Source organism: Pipra filicauda, unplaced genomic scaffold, assembly GCF_003945595.2.
Source record: "Pipra filicauda isolate LSUMZ 115617 unplaced genomic scaffold, ASM394559v2 scaffold42_size3861933_pilon, whole genome shotgun sequence".
Classification (NCBI taxonomy): domain Eukaryota; kingdom Metazoa; phylum Chordata; class Aves; order Passeriformes; family Pipridae; genus Pipra; species Pipra filicauda.
This window is the reverse complement of record NW_024104565.1, coordinates 3295106-3317439: the sequence shown is the minus strand read 5'-3', so window position 1 is coordinate 3317439 and position 22334 is coordinate 3295106. Positions and strand designations below refer to the sequence as shown.

Here is a 22334-nt window from a genome sequence, read left to right as displayed (position 1 = left end):
ATCCTGCTCCGTCTTCCCCCGCCCGGGGAGGGCCGGCCCTGCAGGGAGCCGGCTGGAGAAAGTTGGAGGAAAGTTGCTAGCTGGGAAAGTTTAGAAGCGGGAGAGTCGCGGCCCCGGCAGCCCGGCCTCTCCGCCGCACTCCACGGGAGGGAGGGCCGAGGATGGCCGGCGGGGAAGGAGCGGGCTCCGGCGTGCCGGAGTGTCGGGAGCACCTCTTCAAGGTGCTGGTGATCGGGGAGCTGGGTGTGGGGAAAACCAGCATTATCAAGCGGTACGTGCACCAGCTCTTCTCCCAGCACTACCGGGCCACTATCGGCGTGGATTTCGCGCTCAAAGTCATCAATTGGGACAGCAAGACGCTGGTGCGGTTGCAGCTCTGGGATATAGCAGGTACGGGACGAGGCGGGCTTCTCCCTGCAGGGTGAGCCCCGAGGGTGCTGTGAACCTGGCTACTGGGGGCCCGAGTCACGGCCTCTGCGGACGGAAGTGTATTTTGACAGTGAAATCTGCTTTCTTGTTTTTCTCCTTCCCCCTGTTACATGCAACCTCTCTTGCCTGCCTTGAGGCATAAGTAGAGGGAGGTCTTGACGTGGGAGTGAAGTTTTTGGCTTTTTAGCAGCTCTGTGTGCTGATGTTAACTGATGTTGTGGGGCTCTTGGCTTGGCCCGGGGTTTTGTAGCAGTCCTCAAGCAGCTACTTTGCTCTGACTGCCGGATCCACAGCTCCCGGAGGGTTCCTGCTCGTATTGCTCTTCCTGACCTGCTTGTCTGGGCGCTAGTGGCCTTGGTTACAGCTACTGCTGAAATCAATTCATGGTTAAGGCTCTGTAATGCATCTATAAGAAATACATATCTTTTCCAAGTAGGTTATGTTTAGTAAGCATGCTTTACAGGTTAAAGGTGTAACTCAAATAGCTAAAATTGTCCTCAAAAGAAGTATGCTAAACTTTGTGTGTTTGGAACCACCTCCTTGATTTAAAAGTGACTTATGTCCCTGAAACGTGTTGTGAGGGAATGGAACTTCTGTTATGCTTAGCTCTACATTCAAATAACGAGTTTGTGTATTAGAAAGGTGCTTTGAGCATGTGGAAGCAGAAAAGCCCTGCTCACTTGTGCAAACTGTGCATCATTCCTTTCCTCTAGTTCAAAACTGTTCTTTAACACCTCCATTTCAAAGATTCCAACTGTATACCTACCATGGTTAACTTTTCTTATGCTGCAGTGTTAAATGCCATAGAACAATCTCTGTTTTGCTGTGTCCTTGTAAGAAGTCTGTCCTGTCAACTCCTTAATCACCTTGGTTGGTATTGTATTTCTGGTTTTGTGTGCAGCCCAGATGTGAACCTGCAGCTCTCTTCATCCGTGTCTGCCATGTTCAGAATATATCCAATTTTGGATATGAAAATGTATTTCAAATCCTGGTGTTTAAACTTACTCTACTGGAAGACACAAGTTAAAAAACCTGGTAGTTACTGTTTCCATTAACTCTGTGCCTTATCACTGGAAACTCAGAAATGAGGAAGTGTAATGTGTGGCTGCTGTAGCCCTGTGGCAGACCAGCTGTACATCAGCTTCTCTTCTTTCTGCTCTAAAACACTACAAATGTGATTCCTCAGACTAAAAAGCCTGCTTCTTACTGCCATATGCCGAAACACCCCATGTATCTTTCTGCTGCTGGCCTGTAGGGCCAATGAAAATGTTTTGTAACTGCTGTTTTGAAGAGCATGTAAAATGTTGGCAAGCTTTCTCTTCTGATGTGTTCCTTTTGTGGATCAGCTTTAACTTTCTGTAAATCAATTAACAGTATCAGTACAAGCTGCTGCAATCTCCTGGGTATATTTTAGCAAGTCTGGGGTTCCAAAGATAGAAGAAGGGAGGCTATCAGGATCCTGGGGTTTGGCAGGCTGCCATGCTTGCATTTGACTTCTTTTCAGTCCTTAATCACTGAGCCTGGGGGAGGCTGTATGTTTTTCCAAAGCAACCCATTTCAACAGGATAGGCAGAAACTTAGCTGTAACTTAGAACTTCCCAAAATGTAAATAGGTTCTTTGTTACATCAATATATCCATGTGTTAATTTCAAGATCCAGAAGACAGTATTTTTCACTCTTGATTATTACCCTTAGCGTGTTTTTGAAACTTATAGGTAAAGACTGAGTTAAGAGCTTCTAATTAATCCCTGGAAGCTTGTGCTAATATTTGATAGATCGAAGAAATACATTTTTTCCTGTCACTGAAATATTTTTCTTATTTCATAGTACTTTTGTATGAAGCCCCTGGCTAGTCTTTCCCTAGCAAAAATGGGAAGATACAACTGTTCTGCAATTTGCACTCCAAACTCTTAGTCTAATCTGGTAGTTCAGGCTATTCTGTTTTCAAGGGACTGAGGGTTCTTCCCCCAATAAAAAAAATAAGACCAAGAAGGGAAGTAATCTTAGACTTAATCATTTTTGATTGGCATGTGCTTAGCCAGCGTGAGAGTGACAATTCGGACTCCTATAGCACTTGACATCTCAGAGTTAATAATTGAAATAAAGAGTGTTTTAATATCCATATGAGTTATTTGATGGTCTTAAAACTGCTGAAGTCCTCAGCCTGGGATTGTGTCCTGAAGTTGTTTATGTACACAGTCAGGAATATTTCCAAATACCTGAAGATGTCAGCAGATTTATATTGAAGTTATTAGTTAAAAAACCAAGTTGAAGATGGCTTCTATATAGTCATAGAACATATTCTCTAAAGCACTTTATTGAAGTGTGTAGCACAGTGCCTGAGCATGTGATAGTCATTCCCTTTTAACTCATCAGCCCAACCGTCTTCTGGCTTTCAACAGCTCACGTAGATAATTTTGTCTTTTGGTGTGTGCAGTCAAACAGCTTTAGATCTCTTGAAGAGATCTGAATCTTATGGTAAGTAATGTTACATGTGACTTCCCTGCAAGCAATATGGTGCTGAATTGATTTTGATGCATTTAGAAAGGCTTCTGAATTAAAATCTAACCCTTATGCATAGAAAGAGAGATTACATGAGCCAGCAGGGTGCCCAGGTGACTAAGAAGGCCAATGACATCCTGGCCTGGATCAGGAACAGTGTGGCCAGCAGGACCAGGAAAGCGATTCTTCCCCTGTACTCAGTGCTGGTGAGGCCACACCTGGAGTACTGTGTCCAGTTCTGGGCCCCTCAGTTCAGGAAGGATATTGAGGTGCTGGAGCAGGTCCAGAGAAGAGCAACAAGGCTGGTGAAGGGACTCGAGCACAAGTCCTGTGAGGAGAGGCTGAGGGAGCTGGGGTTGCTTAGCCTGGAGAAGGCTCAGGGGAGACCTCCTCACTCTCTACAACTACCTGAAAGGAAGTTGTAGCCAGATGGGTGTCAATCTTTTCTCCCAGGCAACCAGCATTAGGACAAGAGGGCATGGTCTTCAGCTGTGCCAGAGGAGGTTTACGTTGGGTATTAGGAAGAAATTTTTTACAGAGAGGGGAATCAGGCATTGGAATGGGCTGCCCAGGGAGGTGGTGGATTCACCATCCCTGGAGGTTCTTAAGATGAGACTGGATTTGGCACTTAGTGCCATGGTCTAGTAACCACGGTGGTGTTGGATCAAGGGTTGGACTTGATGATCTCAGAGGTCTTTTCCAACACGGTCAATTCTATGACTGATGATGATGCTTATTTTTCACTAGATCAGTGTACATAACAGTTCATCATAAAAAGGTCTCCTTAAAGACCTGGGTGCAGCAATCTAAGGTTTTGTACTTAAGTCAATGCTAAGAACTGACTATGTAGTTCATTCATTAGCTTAAGACCATATTGCAGATACTGTGCTATGTTGTGCTGTGTATTGCAATGCAGCAGGTTCCTGGGTGACTTGACTTTCTTGTGCTAGCTGAGGATTTTTTTTTTTTATTTGTTTTTGTTTTTTTTTTTTTTTTTTTTTTTTTTTTTTTTTTTTTTTTTTTTTTTTTTGTTTTGTTTTTTTTTTTTTTTTTTTGTTTTTTTTTTTTTTTTTTTTTTTTTTTGTTTTTTTTTGTTTTTTTTTTGTTTTTTGTTTTTTTTTTTTTTTTTGTTTTTTGGTTTTTTTTTTTTTGGTGTTTTTTGGGTTTTTTTTGTTTTTTTTTGTTTTTTTTTTTTTAGTGATAAGATAATTCTGTCAAATGGAGCATGACAATGGTACACTGCCTATGTTATTGTTTTTTTCTGAAAATAGCTGCCTTGTAAGGTACAAACTAATGCAAATTTTTGCAGCAGCAGCAGCAAAAGGGAGGGGATGTGAAGTGATGAAGGGAGAGGAAGCGTACTGTTGTACATAGACTTATGTATTTCAGAGTTACGCATTTTAGTTTTTAGACACCAATTGTAACTTCTTGAATAATGGACATGAAAAAGCTTGGGAGTAAGACTGATCAGTCACTGTCAAATTATCTTGGTTACAGCATGAAGTATTCTGAAAAAAGCTGGATAGATTACATGCATGTTCATACAGGAGCAAAGCTAAACCTTAGCTGCCCTTAGGCATTACTCCTGGGTGTTTTGTTTGGTTGTTATATTTTTATTTTTTTTTTTACATCTTGATGTGTGAAGTAGTGATCAATTTCTCTTTCTGGATAAATTCTGAAAGTGTTAGAAACAGGTTAACTGCCTTGATCAAAGGGCAAAATAAATAGGACATAGGAATGAGTCATAGGAATGGTAAAGAGATGCAAAACAAAGAAATCCTAATGATACGGAAGCTCTTTTATAGTCTGTTTCAATACACTAGAGATTGCTACTTGACAAACATGCTGTGTTAATGAGTATACTGCGCTGACCACAATGTGGTCAGGAGGTGTATCTAGCCTATTGATGAAACTTAGGTGATACTGAGAGAACACTTTAAGGATTTTCTATATCATAGAAACTTTTGATCTGATCTAATGAAACCAGCAACTGAGTAGCATTAGCTGCTGCTTTATGATCACATTGACTATCACTGTCACTCACATCAGCCTGTACAAACATGCAAATTGCTGGACGGCAGGAGTGGTAAAGATCATAGATGACCACTTGAGCTTGGCTTCTCATGAAGGATGCCACTAATGGCAACTGGTAGACAAATTTGATTTTAAAGCTTTGGCTGAGCAATTTTGAATTAACTTCAGTGTAATAGCATCCTTCTTCCAGGACTGTATTAGAATTTCCTTGTAAAAATATTTATTTAAAATGAAGTAATGCTTTAAGTGGAAGACTGTGGCTATGAAATAGACCAAACAGAAGAGGAGGTACTGTAGTTTGGTGGTCTAAATTTGCTCTACATGCTTTCGGGAGTTGAATGATAAGACTTGTAGCATGCAAATTTGTTACTAAAACCTTGTTTGTCTCCTTGAGAAGATCTGAACTCTAACTAAAGGTATATACCAGTCCTCAAGAGGATGGAGAAATCAGACAAAGTATTTTGGCTGAATACTAAGTTGAAGAAGAGCTGAAAGAACCCATCTTTTCTAACACTCACAAATGAGTGTTAGATATGTGAGTTGATGTTAAACTTCTAACTTATTTAGAAAGTTTACTTGCTCTTATCTATAGGAAGCCATGAGAAATGGGAAAGAGTTCAGGAAACCATGGATGTGGTTGACTTTCAAAGGCATTCAGGCTGTCCCAGTATGTGAGATAGTGTACCTCCATGTGAAAACCCTTAGTTTCAAGCAGCTCTATATTCCAGTTATTCTGTCTGCTTTTGTGCCACTGGCATATCATAAGGCTGCCAAGTTGCTTCTGTGTACCAGGTCATTAACTTGTTTCTTGAATTATGGACTGATTTAACTTATTTTTTAAGTAAGGTCTAAAATAAGCCTTAAGTGACAAATGCATCCCTGAAAGTCTATAGGGAGCAACCAGAAAACTTCTAGCATTTCATATCCATACACAGCTCTGTGCCATAGAGACATATACTCTTCAATTGCTTTGCAGAGGAGTCTCTCTCAAGTATGAAGAGCTTGGAGGCAGCAGTCTCTGAAGGTAGTCAAGGTATTCTTGTAACAACTTGTCCTTACCCGCAACACACTATGAAGGGATTAAAATGGCAACTCCTGCAAAGAAACCATGAAAAAAATTGCTTAGCTGTGTGCCTAGCACAAGTGAGCATAGGGCGGAGGCAGGACAATCCACGCATAACCTGGCCCCAGCTGTGGAGGAGCTTTTCCTCACTTATAAAGATATGTTATGAGTGAAAAACCTGCACATAGATAACTGCATGAGAAATGTATGTGGAACTTGGAGCTCCAACCTTTTTCAGAAACTGGTAAGTTTTCTCTGACTTTATTTCCTAGTTTATATGGTGATGAAGGTTCCAGATGCAGCTGCCTTCATGTGGAGATGGGAGTGCTATCATTTTGCTAGCAGATGATGCAGGTCAGAAAACTCCCAGTCAGGGTTGGAGAATCTTTTATGTGACTGTCTACAAACTCATTAAGAAGACGTGAAAGACTTGTGACTTAATTTCTGAATGCTTCCTATTCACACATGTTTAAATATAAATCTCGTAAGAGAAAATTTATGTGAAGATGGTGTTGGCTGGAAACATGCAAGACTAGCAGATAAAGTTTGAAGAGGGGAAGTAGAAGGCCTGATCATGTTGAAAGATTTTGAACACTGACATAGAAGCAGTAGAGGCAAGAAACAGAACTGAAGGTGTACTGAATGTTTCCATCTAGAAACCACTCCTCTGTGGGAAATCTTGTGTGGGTGTCCTTTCTTATGGCTCTTCTGGAATAGCTGGATTAGGGTTATGAGAAATCAGTTGAGAATGACTGGCTGTGCTTGGAACTCTACAGCAAAGTATCCAAATAAATGCTGAACATGTTTAAACTTGGGGTTTATTGGTCTCTTTCCAGCTTTTAGACATCCTTGAATACAAACAAATTCTGGATGTTTTCTTTTTCAGGAATTCCTCTGTTTAGGTGCACTTTTAATTAAATGCTCTCAAGCAAGGTATAGTTATTGGTCTTACTGATGAAGGGCTTTTTGTGTTTTATCAGTGGGGTACCAAATCATATCAGTGAAGGTTCTTTTGCTTAGTACTATGCTATGTAGGAACTCCAAGTACTGTGTATGTTGTCTTGAGCTAAACTTAAAGCTGGTGTGCTGATGGAATTCCATAAGCATGTGGGAAGTGCTGCTGTGGTGAAGTTGGTGTTGTAAGGTAGTTTAGTATGGTAATTTTGATTATGCAAGGCAGGACTTTTCAGTTAACTTACAGTTAAATGGTAGAATTGAGACAGATGTTCTTGAAGTGTCTTGGAAATAAGCTTAAAATTTCCTCATAGGGTTTTCTACATGTTCTACAAGAAATGGGGTTAAAGATGTGTTTTGAGAAGACCATGTGATCTATTGCAGGCTTAAAAGAAAGTTCAGAGTATTTGTCATGCAGGTACTCTTAGTTTTTGTCAATGATGAAAAAGGAACTTAGTGCTTGAGCTAACTCTATGGGATAGATGATGCTTCAGCCTTATTTCCAAATAGCAAAGGTTCATGTCACAGCAGTTGTTCAGAAGCTTTGTGCTTTTTACAAGATCACAATAAAAATGCTTTGCTAATACTCTGATACAGAGAATAAAGGATGGATGGATGTACCTCAAATTTGTACCACTCAAATGGTGGAGGGGCTACCTTAAATTCTTATGTGCAATACAGTAGAGAGGAGGGAAAACAGTATATATCACACAACATAACTTATTTTTGTATTCAGTTATAAAACAAACTAGAAAGCTTTGCAGAAATAATTATCTTATGTGGATCATAAGCTGTTCTGAGGCAAGTATTAGCTAAATTCTTGCCTTTCATGTAATACTGACTCAAGTAGTCAGAAATTAAGCTGGTTTGACAAGTCAAACACATTATCCTTCAGAGACAAACTGGTACAGACAATATTGAATATATACTTTTTTTAATGCATGGAGTTTACATGAATGTAAATCAAGCTTTATCAACTCTCCTTGCATCAGTGTTGTAGCTTCATAATCTTGGTGCTTCACCTTATTTACATTTCCACTTTACCTCTTACCAGTTTGATTTTCTTTGTATGCACACTAGGACAGGGTGTTACTGAAGTGCACAGCCACGAGTACAATGAGCTTGCAAATGCTGTAAAGGGATAAACTGATTACCTGTGACATACAGGAGAGAAAATAATCCTAGCAGCCTGGTTTTAGAAAAGGCTCCAGCATGCTGTAAAAAAACCCAAGATTCTTCCCTTCAGCCACAGAGATTCAGTCTCAAGCTGTCAGAGATCTTCCACGAACTCCTGTGGTAACCATTGCCTTGCTCTTGTAGTCTGCTGTAAACAGTTCCCTCCAAATACTTGCTTCAGAAGTTCAACCATGATATGCCATGTTAGAAGGAAGTGATTTGCAGTAAGGGAATTTCTATTTATATTTTTCCATGAAAGCATCAGAATATCTCTTGTGAAATTCTTGCACATCTAACATGAGGAGCAGTAAGCAGTGACTACAAAGCACAGCATGCTTCTCAAGCAGCCTGTGGTAGAATGCTCAGTGTTCAAAGTTCTCATCTGGCTATGGAAACACAGAAAAAGGATAAATGGGATTATATTACATTTTGAAAAATGATCGAATTTCAGGGATTTATTGAGCTTTTTTAGAAATAAATGCCTGAACTCTGTTTAGAAGGCTGGCAAACTTTCAGTAGCAGTGTCTTCTACATTAGCAGGTAATGAAAACCAATATTCCTTATTGTATGGATTTTAGAAGTTTTTCAAATAATAGATTTAAAAGCAGCCTCTGAATGTCACTGCAAACAGCTTATGGGAACTTGTTCTTTAAATGCTCCTTGACTAGAGCACTGGGTAAAGTGGCAGCTATTTGATACAAAATTCCAATCACACACAATGTGCCATGACACATTGACCATTTTAGAGATTAACATTTTTTAAATCTCGTGATAAAGTTGTTCTTGAGACAGACTGACTTTAGAATTGTTCTCCTTTGTAATGCTGTAGTGCCATGAAGCATCACTGTTAAGTACACAGTGCAGCTCTGGCTGCATGGCAGTGCACCAAAGGATATGGATTAGAAGGTGTCAGGCAGGAAATAGCTTAACTCTGACCATGACTTGTTTGGGCAAGTCTTGTTAAACCAATGTAGGAAGTATGAATTCATGCTGTTACTGGCACTAATTGGACAGTCAACTTTTTTTGTATACTAGTGCAATGAGAATTGTTCCATAGGTGCTGCATTTGACAGCTAGTTAGAAATCATTTAGTTTGGTTGAACTCTGCTCTTCTGGGGATGGAAATCTAGCGCTTAAACAGGGACTTTCTCTCTTGCTTGCTGTTTAGCAGAGATGCAAGCAAAATAGGTGGAACTTTCTTGTACAAATATGACTGTCATACTGCTGCATATTATATGCTTGATGTTGGGCAAAACCCATTGAACTGTAAGTGCAGGGTATTGCCTCTAAACTTCTTAAAGACAAGATAGTAAGGTGCTAAACTCACTTTGGACAGTTAAATCATTAGATTAGCCCAAGGCTATGGGTAGCAATGAAAAGTTTATCAGTCTTGCTGTAAAATGCCCTGTAAGATCTGTGCAATTGCTGGAGGAAGACATTCTATCTTTGTGAGAGAGAATGTTACGCTTTTTCTATTAGGATGATAGATGTGGTCAGAGTTTGTAGTGGAAATCAGGTGTCTAACTTTTGAACACTTGCCATCTCAGTGCTCTTGCTGTTGGATGCCATACTCCATGTAGGGTATCACAAGGGCAAAGTAAAGGGCCAGAATTATCTCCCTCAGCCTGCTGGCTGCACTGCTTTTGATGCAGCCCAGAATACAGTTGGCTTTCTGGGCTGCAAGTGCACATTGCTGGCTCCTCCACCAGCACCCCCAAGTCCTTCTCCCCAGGGCTGCTCTCGATCTGTTCATCCCCCAGCCTGTATTGATACTGGGGGTTGCCCTGATGAAGGTGCAGCACCTTGCACTTGGTCTAGTTAAACCTCATGAGATTCCCATGGGCCCACTTCTCAAGCTTGTCCAGGTCCCACTGAATGGCATCCCATCCTTCAGGTGTGTCAACAGCACCACTCAGCTTGGTGGCATCTGCACATTTGCTGAGGGTGCACTCAATCCCTTTGTCTATGTCATTAGATAAATGTGTTGTTCAACACCTCTGGTTTTAACATATGGCAACTTTGCACTAATAGCTAAGATGGGTAAGAGTGAGGAGTGGAGAGCCATCTAGGACTGACAGTCTTGGAGTCTACCTACTCTCAATTTATGACTGCTATCCATGGGAAAAAGCAGGTAGACACACTTGAACGTGAGTGGTAATATTGACAGTGGTTTGGTTAACCTACTTCTTGCAGAATAACAGATCCAATCTAATTAGGTAAGACAGTTCTGGGACAAGATGTGCTGGTTCGGAAAGATGGAGGAAGGCTGTCAGCAATGGTAACCTGCCAGTAGCATGTTTATTATTGCTCTAGAAAGGAACCTTGGTCAGCTTCTGATCCTGGTGATGCTCAAATGTACATTAGATGTTTGAAGAACTAGGAGATGCATCCTCAGGGCAGTTCTGGATATTTACTGTATTGTGCCAAATATCCAGCTAGCATCCAAAGTGTGGTCTCTTCTTGCATGTAGCTCCTAAGGGTTTAAGTGAGTTTTGAAAGTGATGGTGGTTCTAACTCAGCAAGATGATTGGTCTATGTGCCCAGTTGTTTTGGATGGTGCTTTAGCTAAAATCAGTTGCACTGAATGACATTATTTGAGAGCTGGAATAGTAAACGAGGCAATGCCACTTAGCTGTTCCTGGAAAAAAGAAAAGGTGTTTCACTTATTGTTCAGTTGTGCTTTTTTTACTGTCTAGGTTGAGTAAAAGCACAAATGTCTCATGGTCCTGAAAAGTGACTGACAATATTAACTTGTGGAGTTTGGCACTGAAGCCCAGATACTAGCACTGTGCTTGTATGCTGTGTGGCCAATAAGATCAGAGTAGTTGATAGCAAGGACCTAAGAGCCATGGTTTTGGCAGTCAAGTTAAAGTTAGTCTGATTGTCTCTAGTGACCCTTCTTGAATTTTGGTATGAGTGACTATTAGTGGTCATGGTAAATAGCTGATCTGAGAACCCCTCACACAATGGAAGGAGAATGTTTAAGTATGTCCAGACTAAAAATGGTTTATTACAACAAGTCACTATAGCTTAATAAGCATCCTGTTCACTGCAGTGTATAGTTACGTGAAATGCACTAGCAGCATAATACTTCTATGCATTTTGATCTAACTGAATTTGGTTCACTAGATCTGCTGTTTATTTTCTTTACTAGTGCAGTATTGCTGGATAATTTTGGGGGGTTTTGCCTTGGTTTTATAAATAAAACTTTTCCTGTGTGGCAGATTACTTCTTTCTTCTTTGAACTTAAACTGCCTTTTCAACTATTTGAATTCTCGACTTCAGTATTCTGAAGGATAAAATTGGTGAGAGCTGTTTGACTTTATTTATAAACTAAGGACTTTTTGCTGTTTATCAGGCTTTTGGTAACTCTGTATTATGGGGTCTAGGGAAAAAAAATGCAAAACTTTATTGCAGTGGTCAATACAGCAGCAAACAACTTTGGAGTAAAACTCTTCAGGTAGTTGTATATTGACTTTTGGGGGAACATAGACTAGGCTATATCTCTGTGGTTTAAGATTATTTGATGTGGAACTGCCAAACTTCTTAAAATCATATTTTGAGCTCTGGCTACCCATTAAGCTGATTAGCCTGTTAAAGATGACTTGAACTAATGTTACTTCGATGAAAAAAACTATTTGTTCCAGAATTTTTCCAGTTTTCAGGGTTTTATAACCCTTGGTCATCTTTAATGAAACAGCTTCTGGAGGATTCTAAAACTATTAGTCACATCTGCGAGAGAAGAACTTTGAAGAACTTTGTCCAGTTGTCCATCGGTATTCTGGATGAGATATTAAGAGTTTAAATGCAACTAAAACAATTCTGTTTTAGGTTGTGTGGCTTCAGATAAGATTAAGCTTAGATTTTTTACAAGGTAGGGGGACTCTTGCTATACTGTTGGTATTGACAGAGGTAAAGCAACAGTCACCTTCATAACAAAAATAATAGCTGGGAAAGCTTCTTCTAGATAGGCCCTTTTATGCTCTTTGAATAAGTTCTATTAGTTCATATAAACTACATATTAAGATTTACAGATATAGTAAGTAATTTGGGAGAAGAGACCCTGACAAACTCAATATTGTGCATATTGAACAGTCACTTTTACATTTAAATTGCTTTTTCTAGCCCTGATTCCCATCATGTAGGAAGAATTAAGAGCAGAAATAATGGTATCATTGTAGGGTATATTTTGTTAACTATAGGAAACAACTGCCACAATAAGTCACTTCTGTAATACACAGGACACTATTGTTTCTCCCTTACACTGGGAAAGATTGCTGTAGAAACTCTTTAAAATGCACTCACTTCAAGGCAAGGTTGACACTCTTTTTGACTTTTACAGTGGTAACTTATCTTTTGCTGTGAAGTAAGGGACAAAGATAAAGCTTCAAACCTGGCCGTATTTTTTTCATGTAGTTTTTAACTTACAGTTCATCCCCCATTACAATGTAAACTGGAGAGTAATAATAGCTCCCAAATTCTGATACCGTTCTAAACTCAACTTTATTCCTGTAGTGTTGCTGTAGGCAACTGTATTAGTTCCTGGTGTATGTCATTGTGCAAGTATTTCACTTAAGGTTGTTGCAATTACTGGACAATATGGTGACAATATGGGCAGAGTCATTTAGATGTGAAAATTTTGTGGTTGAGAATGCAAAACTTTGCATAGCATGCAGTCACTTCCACACCTCTGAATAAAACCTCTGATCCCTGTGACTGTCCAGTAGCTTAGCTCCTCATTTATACCTGAATCCCTAAAACACAAAGTATATTTTGTGGTACCATCAGGTTTATGTCAAGGCAGTAGACCTACCAGAATAGTTGGTCTTGTGATGTCCTTTCTATACTGTTGTAGTAAGCAAGTAGTTTTCTTCCTTCCCTCTTCTTTCCAACTTTATACACACTGGAGATTTTAAGTCTAGTTTAATCTGATCAATTTTAGCCTTTTTCTCCTCTGGGGGTATGATCCTCTTTCTGCATTGCTCAAGACTATTGTCACACATGGTGAAATGAGTACAGCAAACATCCTGCTGGACATAGGAAGGGGCATGACAAATCTCTTAACTGTGCATGGCAGAAATTGAGACATTTAGTTTTAAGAACAAAGAGAATGATGATCAGACTTGACTTTGGAGGAGTAGTGTGTTCTACAGTTTGCTTTTTCTGTATGAGTTTTTTTGGGTTTTTTGCAAGCAAAAAAGCACTCGCAAAAGCTCTGCCTGAAAGTCCTGTTAGATTTTCAAAAGGCGGTCTTGAATACTCTTCATCCCCCTAAGAGAAGCTTAGCGTGTGCATTGTCAGTAGTGACACGATTGTAAAGAAATTCCTCTTAGTTGAAATGGAATTCTCTTCCTGCCTCATGCCATGTACCTTTTACTAAACAAAATTCTTGCCTCTTGTTTCTGTCTTCTTTCTATGAAATAGAGTATATCCATCCTCATTAGGCCTCCAGACACGATGGAAAAGCAGTTGTAAGCTAGTATTCAGGTCAGATTTCTTGTTAGTGAATGAATTCTAGAGGTGAAAACAGCTCTGTAATAAACTGGTTTGGAGTTTGGGTTACTTTAGAAAAGGCAGCACTCATACTGGGCTGTATTTGACCTATTAAAAGGCATTTATCTCTAAAAATACAATGATATTGAGCTTATGTGTGTTTAAGGGAGATATTAAATCCTTCTAACATAAAGCTTAAATCTTATACATAAAGATAGAAACTTTCATGCTGATAATGCACATAACTTTTCTACTTTCACTCAAATTAAAATTGTGGAAAAATATGTATTAATGTTTTTCCAAATCTAAAACTGTAAGAGAGTACTATAAGAGTTTTAAATTCTATCAGTAAAGCCTGCTGGAAATAATACTTAAATGATTGTTCTGGACAGCTGAAGCCCATGGTCTCTAAAGTGGTTGCTATAGAGTACAAAGTAACATCCCCGCAGGCTTGCATTCCTACCAAAACTGCTGTCGTACGCATTGAGAAAAAACCACTGTACAAGGCTAACCTTGTACAAGGCATCTGCATTATTCTAGAATTCCAGAGTCTTCAAGTTAGCAGCACAACCTCATTTACAGTGGCCTTTCCTGGTAAGGCCATGATGGGATTCAGCTAGTCTGAATTGGTAGTTCTGCTGCAAACCTGTTGTTGCCTTTCTGGTACAGCATATCTGGCTGACATTGCAAGGTGTTGAAGCTTCACATAGGCTGGGAGACACTGGGGCATGAGAAATCACCAGTGTCAAGGAACCACCTGCCAGGCAACCTTGGTTAGTGCAACTCTCCAGCTCATTGTGTGTAAAAGCATTGGGCCAGGTGGGTGGGGAAGACAGACTATGGTAAAATGTTGGGACTTTCTTGGAAATGGAATAGAAAAACTTACCTGAGTGATGATCAGAGTTTCTGGCAAAGGCTAGGTCCCCTGGTACTTCTCTAGGAGAAGCCATTTGGTGGTGTTTAGGACTTTGTCAAGTTTGGTTGTGAGCTATACTTTGTAACTTTTTTTCTTTGAAAGATTATATGTAATGCTGTACTAATTTGACCTCTTTTGTACACCTTAAATGCACTGTTGTGCATGTTTTGGCAAAGGTTATTGCTACAGGAGGCTAGTATGGTTGCCTTGCTAGCTGTGTTTCTTTAAAGCTGTTTTGGATGGGAGGGCAATAGGCAGGAAGGGATTCAGTCAATGGTGATGTCCTTCACTGTGGTAACTGATTGCAGCCATGTTTACCTACAACATGCTCAGCTATCTGAGAAATGGTAACTGCCTGATAACCTTTTCTGCTATTCTGAAATAACTTACTTTTCATATGTAGTGATTGTGCTGTGTACTCCTTGCTAGTAACAGTATAGCAACCCTTTCTGCAACTAATCAATAAAACTTAATTTCCTTATGTAAATGTTCAGCAAGTTTTTGGAAAAACTTACAGCCTTAATTCAAGATCGAAAGCCCCCCAGCTTTCCATTAGGAAGGACTAATGAGACTGTTTCCCTTGCTGCTTCAGATTCATGTTCAGTCTCGTGTAAATAACAGCAAGTGGTGTTCATTTCTGCACCATTTCAGGGCTGAAGAACTCTTTCTGTAGAAGACTGAGTTGGTATAGAGCATTGTAGACCTTGAGATTACACTTGTTTGTTTTGTGGATCTGTCCTATGATGTGACGGGATATACTACTTGAATTGGACACGGGACTCAAGCACTTTAGCATAGTCTGAAGTGTTCCCAAATGGCAGGAATTGGTGGTTAGACTGACAGCTAAACAAAGGGGAAGCTTACAAGGAGCTCCTCATTGCTTATGCGGTACCCTATGCAGTGACTGGCTTAATATAACTAAATTTGAGTGTAGAACTCCATTAAAAAACCCCAAACAACATAATCTCCACAACTGAAAGGTAAAGCTTCTTTGGAAGTGACACAATTGGCCTCCAGAAGTAGTGAAAACCTTCTGGTCTAACTCTTTGCTAACGGTATTTGATTTGTGAAAACTGTGGTCACGTGGTACAACAGTTTGCAGTAAGGCTATACTAAAAATACCTTTTAGGTGTAAGAGTCCAGCCTGGAAACACCTAGGGAGACAATGTGAGTTACTTGTATACACTCTTTAGGAGACTTGTATTAGCAATGTGGCTCTTCCAGTGTCATAGTCTCAGAGATGCAGTCTTGGTGCCTGGCCTTAGAATCCATGGCATAAATTCTGCCTCAAAACTTGAGCTTTGAATAGGGAGATCAGAGCTTTCCTCTTGGAGGCTGCTTGTTCTCATATGCAATAATTAGCTGGTAGTGAAGTAATTCATGTGTCATTTCCATTCTGAAGAATATGCTGTCTACCGATGCTGTTTTATGCAGCATCGTACTTTAAAGGGAACAGCCAGAAATCAAGTCAGCTTCTTCATAGTTCTCTGGAAATTTACTGCAGCTGCTGCTGCTTTCAGGCAATTCTAACAGCTGCTTAGGCAACCTTTTCAGAAAATGTCTGTAGGGAATGAGCTAATCATACACCGAAGTACTGATATTAAAAAGAGACAGTTGAGCTAGGAAAGCATGCTGCTGAACAGGGTCCCTTGTGAAGTTCCTTCACCTATTGAATTTCTGGCTCCTTATGAGAAGATAACGCCCAGTTCTCCTTGTATCTGTTTGCCCTTGCTAATCAAAGGTGGACTTGAACATTTATAAACAGGACAACTAGGTTTCCAAATACAATTCCCACTTTCTCTATGTATTGCAAAACCTCATATCCACTAAGTGATAAAAACTGAAGTCATGATGTACTGTAAACCTACATCATAAAGTGCAGGGACTACTTTTCCCAATGAAGTCTTCCAAACAAAACAGGAAGCTATTTTAATAGCCCAAACTTCCAAAACAACGTAGTAGGACTTGACACTCAAGTATACACTCAAGTATATAGACACTCAAGTATAAAAACACATCATCATGGCCTGACTGCCCAAACAGAAGAATAACTGAACTGGCACACTCTAATTCTACGTTTCAAGTATACTGACTATAATAGTTGTTCTTAATAAGAAAAGACTTTTTTTACTCTGCTCACTGATGATTGATTTTTTTTTTCTGCATTTTCATTGTGATTAATCATACTTTTAACTATTCCAATAATCTTGTTTGAAATCCTGGGATTGCTGTAGAATTTCTATAGTTGAAAAATGATCCAGAGAAAATCTTAGGCTTAAAAGATGAAGTAAAAGATAACAGGTTTAGCTAGAACTGTTAAGCTAGCTCCTTTTGAACTCATCCCTAAGGAAAAATCTATAATATAGGTGACTTCTTCAGAAGATGCTTTGAAGGCTGTTAGCCTTGAAGCTTGCAGAAACCCTTGCTGCTCACCCTTCAGTAAAAGGCTGAGTTTGCTTAAATCTGTAGCTGAAGTAACTAGATTTGGATATAAACCTTGATATTTTTTGATGAAAGAATGATTTGTGTATAGCTGTGCTGGTAGTGTTTTAGGCATTACTTCTCAAAGAACACTACTCAACAAATAAGTTTAAAAAAAATCAAAGTGATAGTTGGGATTGCAAACTACCTTCAGCACCTGACTTGTCAGGTGTAATATATATAATGGCTGTTACAATGAACTTACATATACCTAAATCTTTGTTCATGAAGCCTAGCCATGATGACATAGGATAAAAGGGGCAGTGTTTTATGAACTAGATGACTAGACCCAAAAACCAAACTTATGAATTAAGCTGGTACAGTAGTCCATTTACACTGAATACAGTTCATGCTTCAATATAAATATACTTGATCACTGTCTTCTCTTTCAGGCCAGGAGCGCTTTGGAAATATGACCAGAGTATACTACAAAGAGGCAGTTGGTGCTTTTGTGGTCTTTGATGTCACAAGAGGCTCCACTTTTGAGGCTGTTTCAAAATGGAAGCATGATTTGGACAGTAAAGTACTACTTCCCAATGGCAGTCCTATCCCTGCTGTTCTTCTTGCAAACAAGTGTGACCAGAAGAAAGATGGCAGCCAGAATCCCTCTCAGATGGACCAGTTCTGCAGAGAAGGTGGCTTTGTTGGATGGTTTGAAACATCTGCCAAGGTGAGCATAATAGAAACATGTTTTTAGTCTCTTGAGTATTGGCATAAGAATGGATGAATATAATCATGTAGGAAATGAAATTATGTATAGGAAGTGACAGTCAAATCTCCAGTGTTCAGCAAAAGTTTGAAGTGTTGTGCAGGCTAGCTTCACTCCTGAGGAAGATGGGGCATATTTGGTTTAGATTAGAACTGCATCTAAAATTCAGAGACCCTTAAAACTTTCTGGAGATCTTGATTATCTGAGTTTGATATGTTTTTTCATCTTGCATGCATGAGGATCAGAGTCATTCTTTAGATTTTAACCCTACTAAACGCTGATCAAACTATCTAAAAGATACAGGTAATCTTTAGGTGCAGTTTTTAAAATTATAACTTCTGTCTTCACTGTTGTATGTAGGAAATGGCAAGACTTTTGCTAAAGTTTGCTCACTTATTACTACCTACCCACAGCGTTGCTAAAGCACTTTTCTATTTTATCAGGCAATGTCAAGACTGAACTGGATGCAAAACAAATTGTTCTGTATAGCAATTTAAGAAAGACAGCTGCTTTATTCAAACAGTTAACTTTGAGGGATTTCATATACTGTACAGTTGTAGTCTGTGGACTTATCAATGCAGAGAGAAACTTGCGGCAGCTTAGTTGGAAATGAAATCCAGCATTTCCTTAAAGCTCAACTGATTCTTAAAATGAAAGGTTGCTCTAGATCAAGACTGTGGCTGACAGACCAGATTACTGATCTGGCTGATAACTCTTAAAGTAAGCTAAGCCTCAAGGTCCCACTTTTCCCTTGGCTTGTCTACTTTCTGTAGCTGCTGCTGCTGCTGAACTGTCACACAATGATGCTTCAACAACTCTTTTAAAGAAAAGTCTGTAAGAAGAATATTGGAAACAAAGTAAAAAGTTGCTTCTTGATCACTTTGAAATAAGGAAGGATACACAGGGAAAAGAACTAGTTAAATTAGCAAAGAATCTGTTTGCATTGGAACAAATATTTGCAAACTCACTCATCTAAAAACTAAAAACTCATTTTTAAGGCTCTCTATACTCAAAAAGAATACCAAGGTTCTGCTTTGGGTTACATCTTCCCTGAAGCTTTATCTGCCCATAACACTGCTATTTATAAACTTCATCATGGGGTGAAAATAAATGCAAGTAACATTGGAACAAAACCTAATGTGAAAGTGTAGTGATAGCTTGCATTTTAGGTGGCATTTTAGACATGATGGTATAAAACAAGGTTCTTGGTGCAGAGGAAAATCAAGATAATAAGTCATAGCTCAGTTATGAATTGACTTTAGGATGCAGAAGAGGTGTAGTTAAAAGAGCTTAGCAAAAATGCAGGACAGCTTTCTTGTTTTCTGAGCATGCCAAATCAGTTTATGGTTTCAAGTCCTGCTCACTTCAATACCTTGTTAATTTGCTTTTGCCTTTCTGCTGTAACTGATACTTGAATCTTCAGTCTAGTCTTCAGTAATACAGGTCCCACTCTGTAGGAAGAATATTAAAAGTGAAAGAACTGCAGACAGTATAAGTATTCATAGAAATATCTTATGGACATCTTTACACAAAAATGAAGAGAATCCTTCTCTGCTCTGGGCAGAGGAAAGTGCCTATCTGTAAACTGCCAAAAGCAGTTTGTGGCTGACAATCACAAGCTTGTAAAGTGCAGTAGTGATGGGTCAAATGTTCTTACGATCCAACCTTGCTCATGTAGAGTTTAGATCTACAATTAGAGAAACAGAAGAGTGTACAGAGCTGGTATTTTCTTTAGAACCAAAGATGAGCAGTTCCAAACATGGCAGTGGCCAAAGACCCTTTGGTATTAGGGCCAGCTTAGACCCTCAGTAACTGGGATATCCTGACAAAGCACATCACTAGGTATTCTGCATACAGACCTTCTTTAGAGTGTACGTGAAGGTACTTCTCAAAGCATGCATAAGAATATGTAGAGTGGGTAGATGAAGCACCTGAAAATAGTTGTGGCTTTGAGGCTCATAGAAGAGGTCCTTTTACATATATAAGTGCATCCAAACTGCAGCAAAAACAGCAAAAGGCCCCAAAAGGCCTTACAACACTATGGACAATGCAGTGTAATTACCTGTGATCTGTCCTGATGCAGAAAAGCACTTTGGCATTTTTGAGTCTTCCATATGCAGGTGACACTTATATCCCTGACTCCCTACTGAATTAGAGTCACAGTATTCAATTTGTAATATGGGTGAATAGTTTTGTCTCAAACCTTTCTGGTAACTTTTTTTCAAAAAAATGACCTGATGCATCTAAACTGTTTGTGTCATGCTGATGAGACTGAAGGGAAGTTTTTCATTTTGGACAGCTTTTTAATAGGAACGTGTGACTATTTCAAAAAAATCACTGAATTCTTTGCTTTTAACATCTTTAGGACAACATCAACATAGACGAAGCTGCTCGATTCTTGGTGGAAAACATCCTTGCCAACTACAAAACCTTTCCAAATGAAGAGAATGATGTGGGGAAACCAAAACTGGACCTAGACCCATTGAAAGCAGAGAGTAAATCACAGTGCTGCTAATGCTACCACTGTGAAGTAAATGTGATGGAATGAGCAGCAAGACTGTTCCTTAAATCAAAATGCTGCTATGGTGCTGCGTTGTGACAATCCATATGGGGTGTCTGGTACTATCTGAATTGATGACTCATTTGGGTGTTTACATATTCTTGTTTAGCATGAAACTGTGTATCTTGTGCATTATCATTCCACTTGCTTAAGTAACTGCATCTAAGTCTGATTAGCATCTTCTTACTTGAGAACATAAGGTAGTGTTTATACTCTTAAAAAGGAACAAAGACAACATTCAGTGCTTCTATGACATATGCTACATTCCAAATAGGACTCACTTGTCAAGGTTTTAGCTGAATAGACACTTGCACCTTTAAAGTAAACTTTTCCTTTGTCACCAGTAATGTCCCACTTTAGCCTTCTCACCTGCACAATTGTCCCTATTTATTATCCCCCACTGTGAGGGTCTGTCTCATTGCTAGTTGTCCTGGACTGAAACATCCTAGAAATCTTGAAGGGGCCAATGACAGATGGGAGGTATCTTTCCTACTGTGATCACTAGGACTGAGTGGAATAGATGGCTTTTACCACCTAGTAAAACCAAGATGGTTAAATTATTGCATTTAACAAGGGAAAGACATGGGGAGATACTAACAAAAATGCATCTCCAGCCATTTAAGGCAGAATATTTTCAGCTAATACTTTACATATGAAACACATTAATGATACAATTGTACTGCTGGCACATAGTTATGGTAAACTCACCTGTGTGCACATCCAGAAATAAACATTCAGTGACTTTTTCCTGCACTAAACACTGAAAACTTTACCAAGAGTGCAAAAAGTACATTCCTTACTGTCCTGTGATAATGAATTTCCTTCTTTCTTCTTCTATATTGAGATGGTCCCTGAATACCATGAGGAAGGAGAGACGTCTTCAAGGAAATAGCTTAACTGGTTCATGCTAACCTGTCAACCCCCCTGCCCCAAGCTCTATCTCTTTCAGTTTTAGAACAGTGCTGTGCTTTTTTGCCTACTTTGAACTGATGAACTGGCTTACCAGTTTGTAACTGTATACTGAGATGCTTATTTCTTTGTTATAACACTCATGCATTTTTGGCAGCATATGAAGATCAAAAGGATTAGAGAGATTTCATGGTTCTTGAACGCATTCTAGAACTCTGGCTCTGCCTGGCTCAAAGGCTTTGAAGCACCTCTTTGTTTTAAGGGTTTCTTCTGTCCCAATACCTCATTGCTACTGACTTCAGAAGTCTTATCTTGCTTGGTTTGATGGTACTGATGTTTACTTAAACATCAGAATTAAGTATGTGCAGGATTTGATATACTTTAATCTGTATTGAGATTTCTTAGGCTTTTTTCCTAAAGAGTAATGTACTTTTTAAGAGATAAATGAATAAATATTTTGGGGCATCTTATGTGTGTTGTTGGTGTATGCTTTTGAGAACATGAATCTTCACATATGTTCCACACTGCTTTCATTGACATTTGAAAACAACTTTATTTTCTGTAAAGTTTATATATTTTCAACCTGCTATGTTAAAGGTTTATTTAAAATTACCACTGTAAGGCTTGGCATAGGCTAAAACTGAGTTTAATTAGCTTAAGATCCTAAAGTAATTCAGATAAAAGGGTTCTTAGGATGTCTTCTAAACCAAAATCTTTCTCCAAGCAAAGTCATAGCAATGTACTTAGGTGTTCACCGGGTCTGGTCTTAAACCTTAAACAGTGGAGAATGTATGGGCCTGGGAAAGTTGTTTCAATGCCTGACTGTCCCCTGAGCATTTAACTAGTGTGAACCTTTGTAACTTTCATTTATGTCCATGGTCTCTTACGTTTCTACTGTACACCACTGTAAAGAATGTCCTTTAGATTTGTGCAGACTTATTGGACATGTAAAGCTTGATTGCTCTTTTTTCCTTTTGAAAGCCTGTAGCAGAAAGGAAGTTGCATCCCATTCATGTTCCTTGCTTGCTGGCTTGTCTGAGTTGTTAACCTTTCTGGCTAACCTACCATAATCTTCCTATTCAATCACTTGAACAACTCCATTTAGGCT

The 22334-nt window shown here is 39.2% G+C and overlaps 1 protein-coding gene across 1 annotated transcript; it reads left to right on the top strand.

Annotated features, from left to right (window-relative positions):
• RAB32 (RAB32, member RAS oncogene family) lies at positions 1-21696 on the top strand. The gene is made up of 3 exons (XM_027739536.2): positions 1-390; positions 17441-17718; positions 20123-21696. Exons 1-3 carry the CDS (start codon positions 162-164, stop codon positions 20270-20272), a joined length of 657 nt encoding a protein of 218 aa, XP_027595337.1. The 5' UTR covers positions 1-161; the 3' UTR covers positions 20273-21696.
• Positions 21697-22334: the final 638 nt, after the last annotated feature.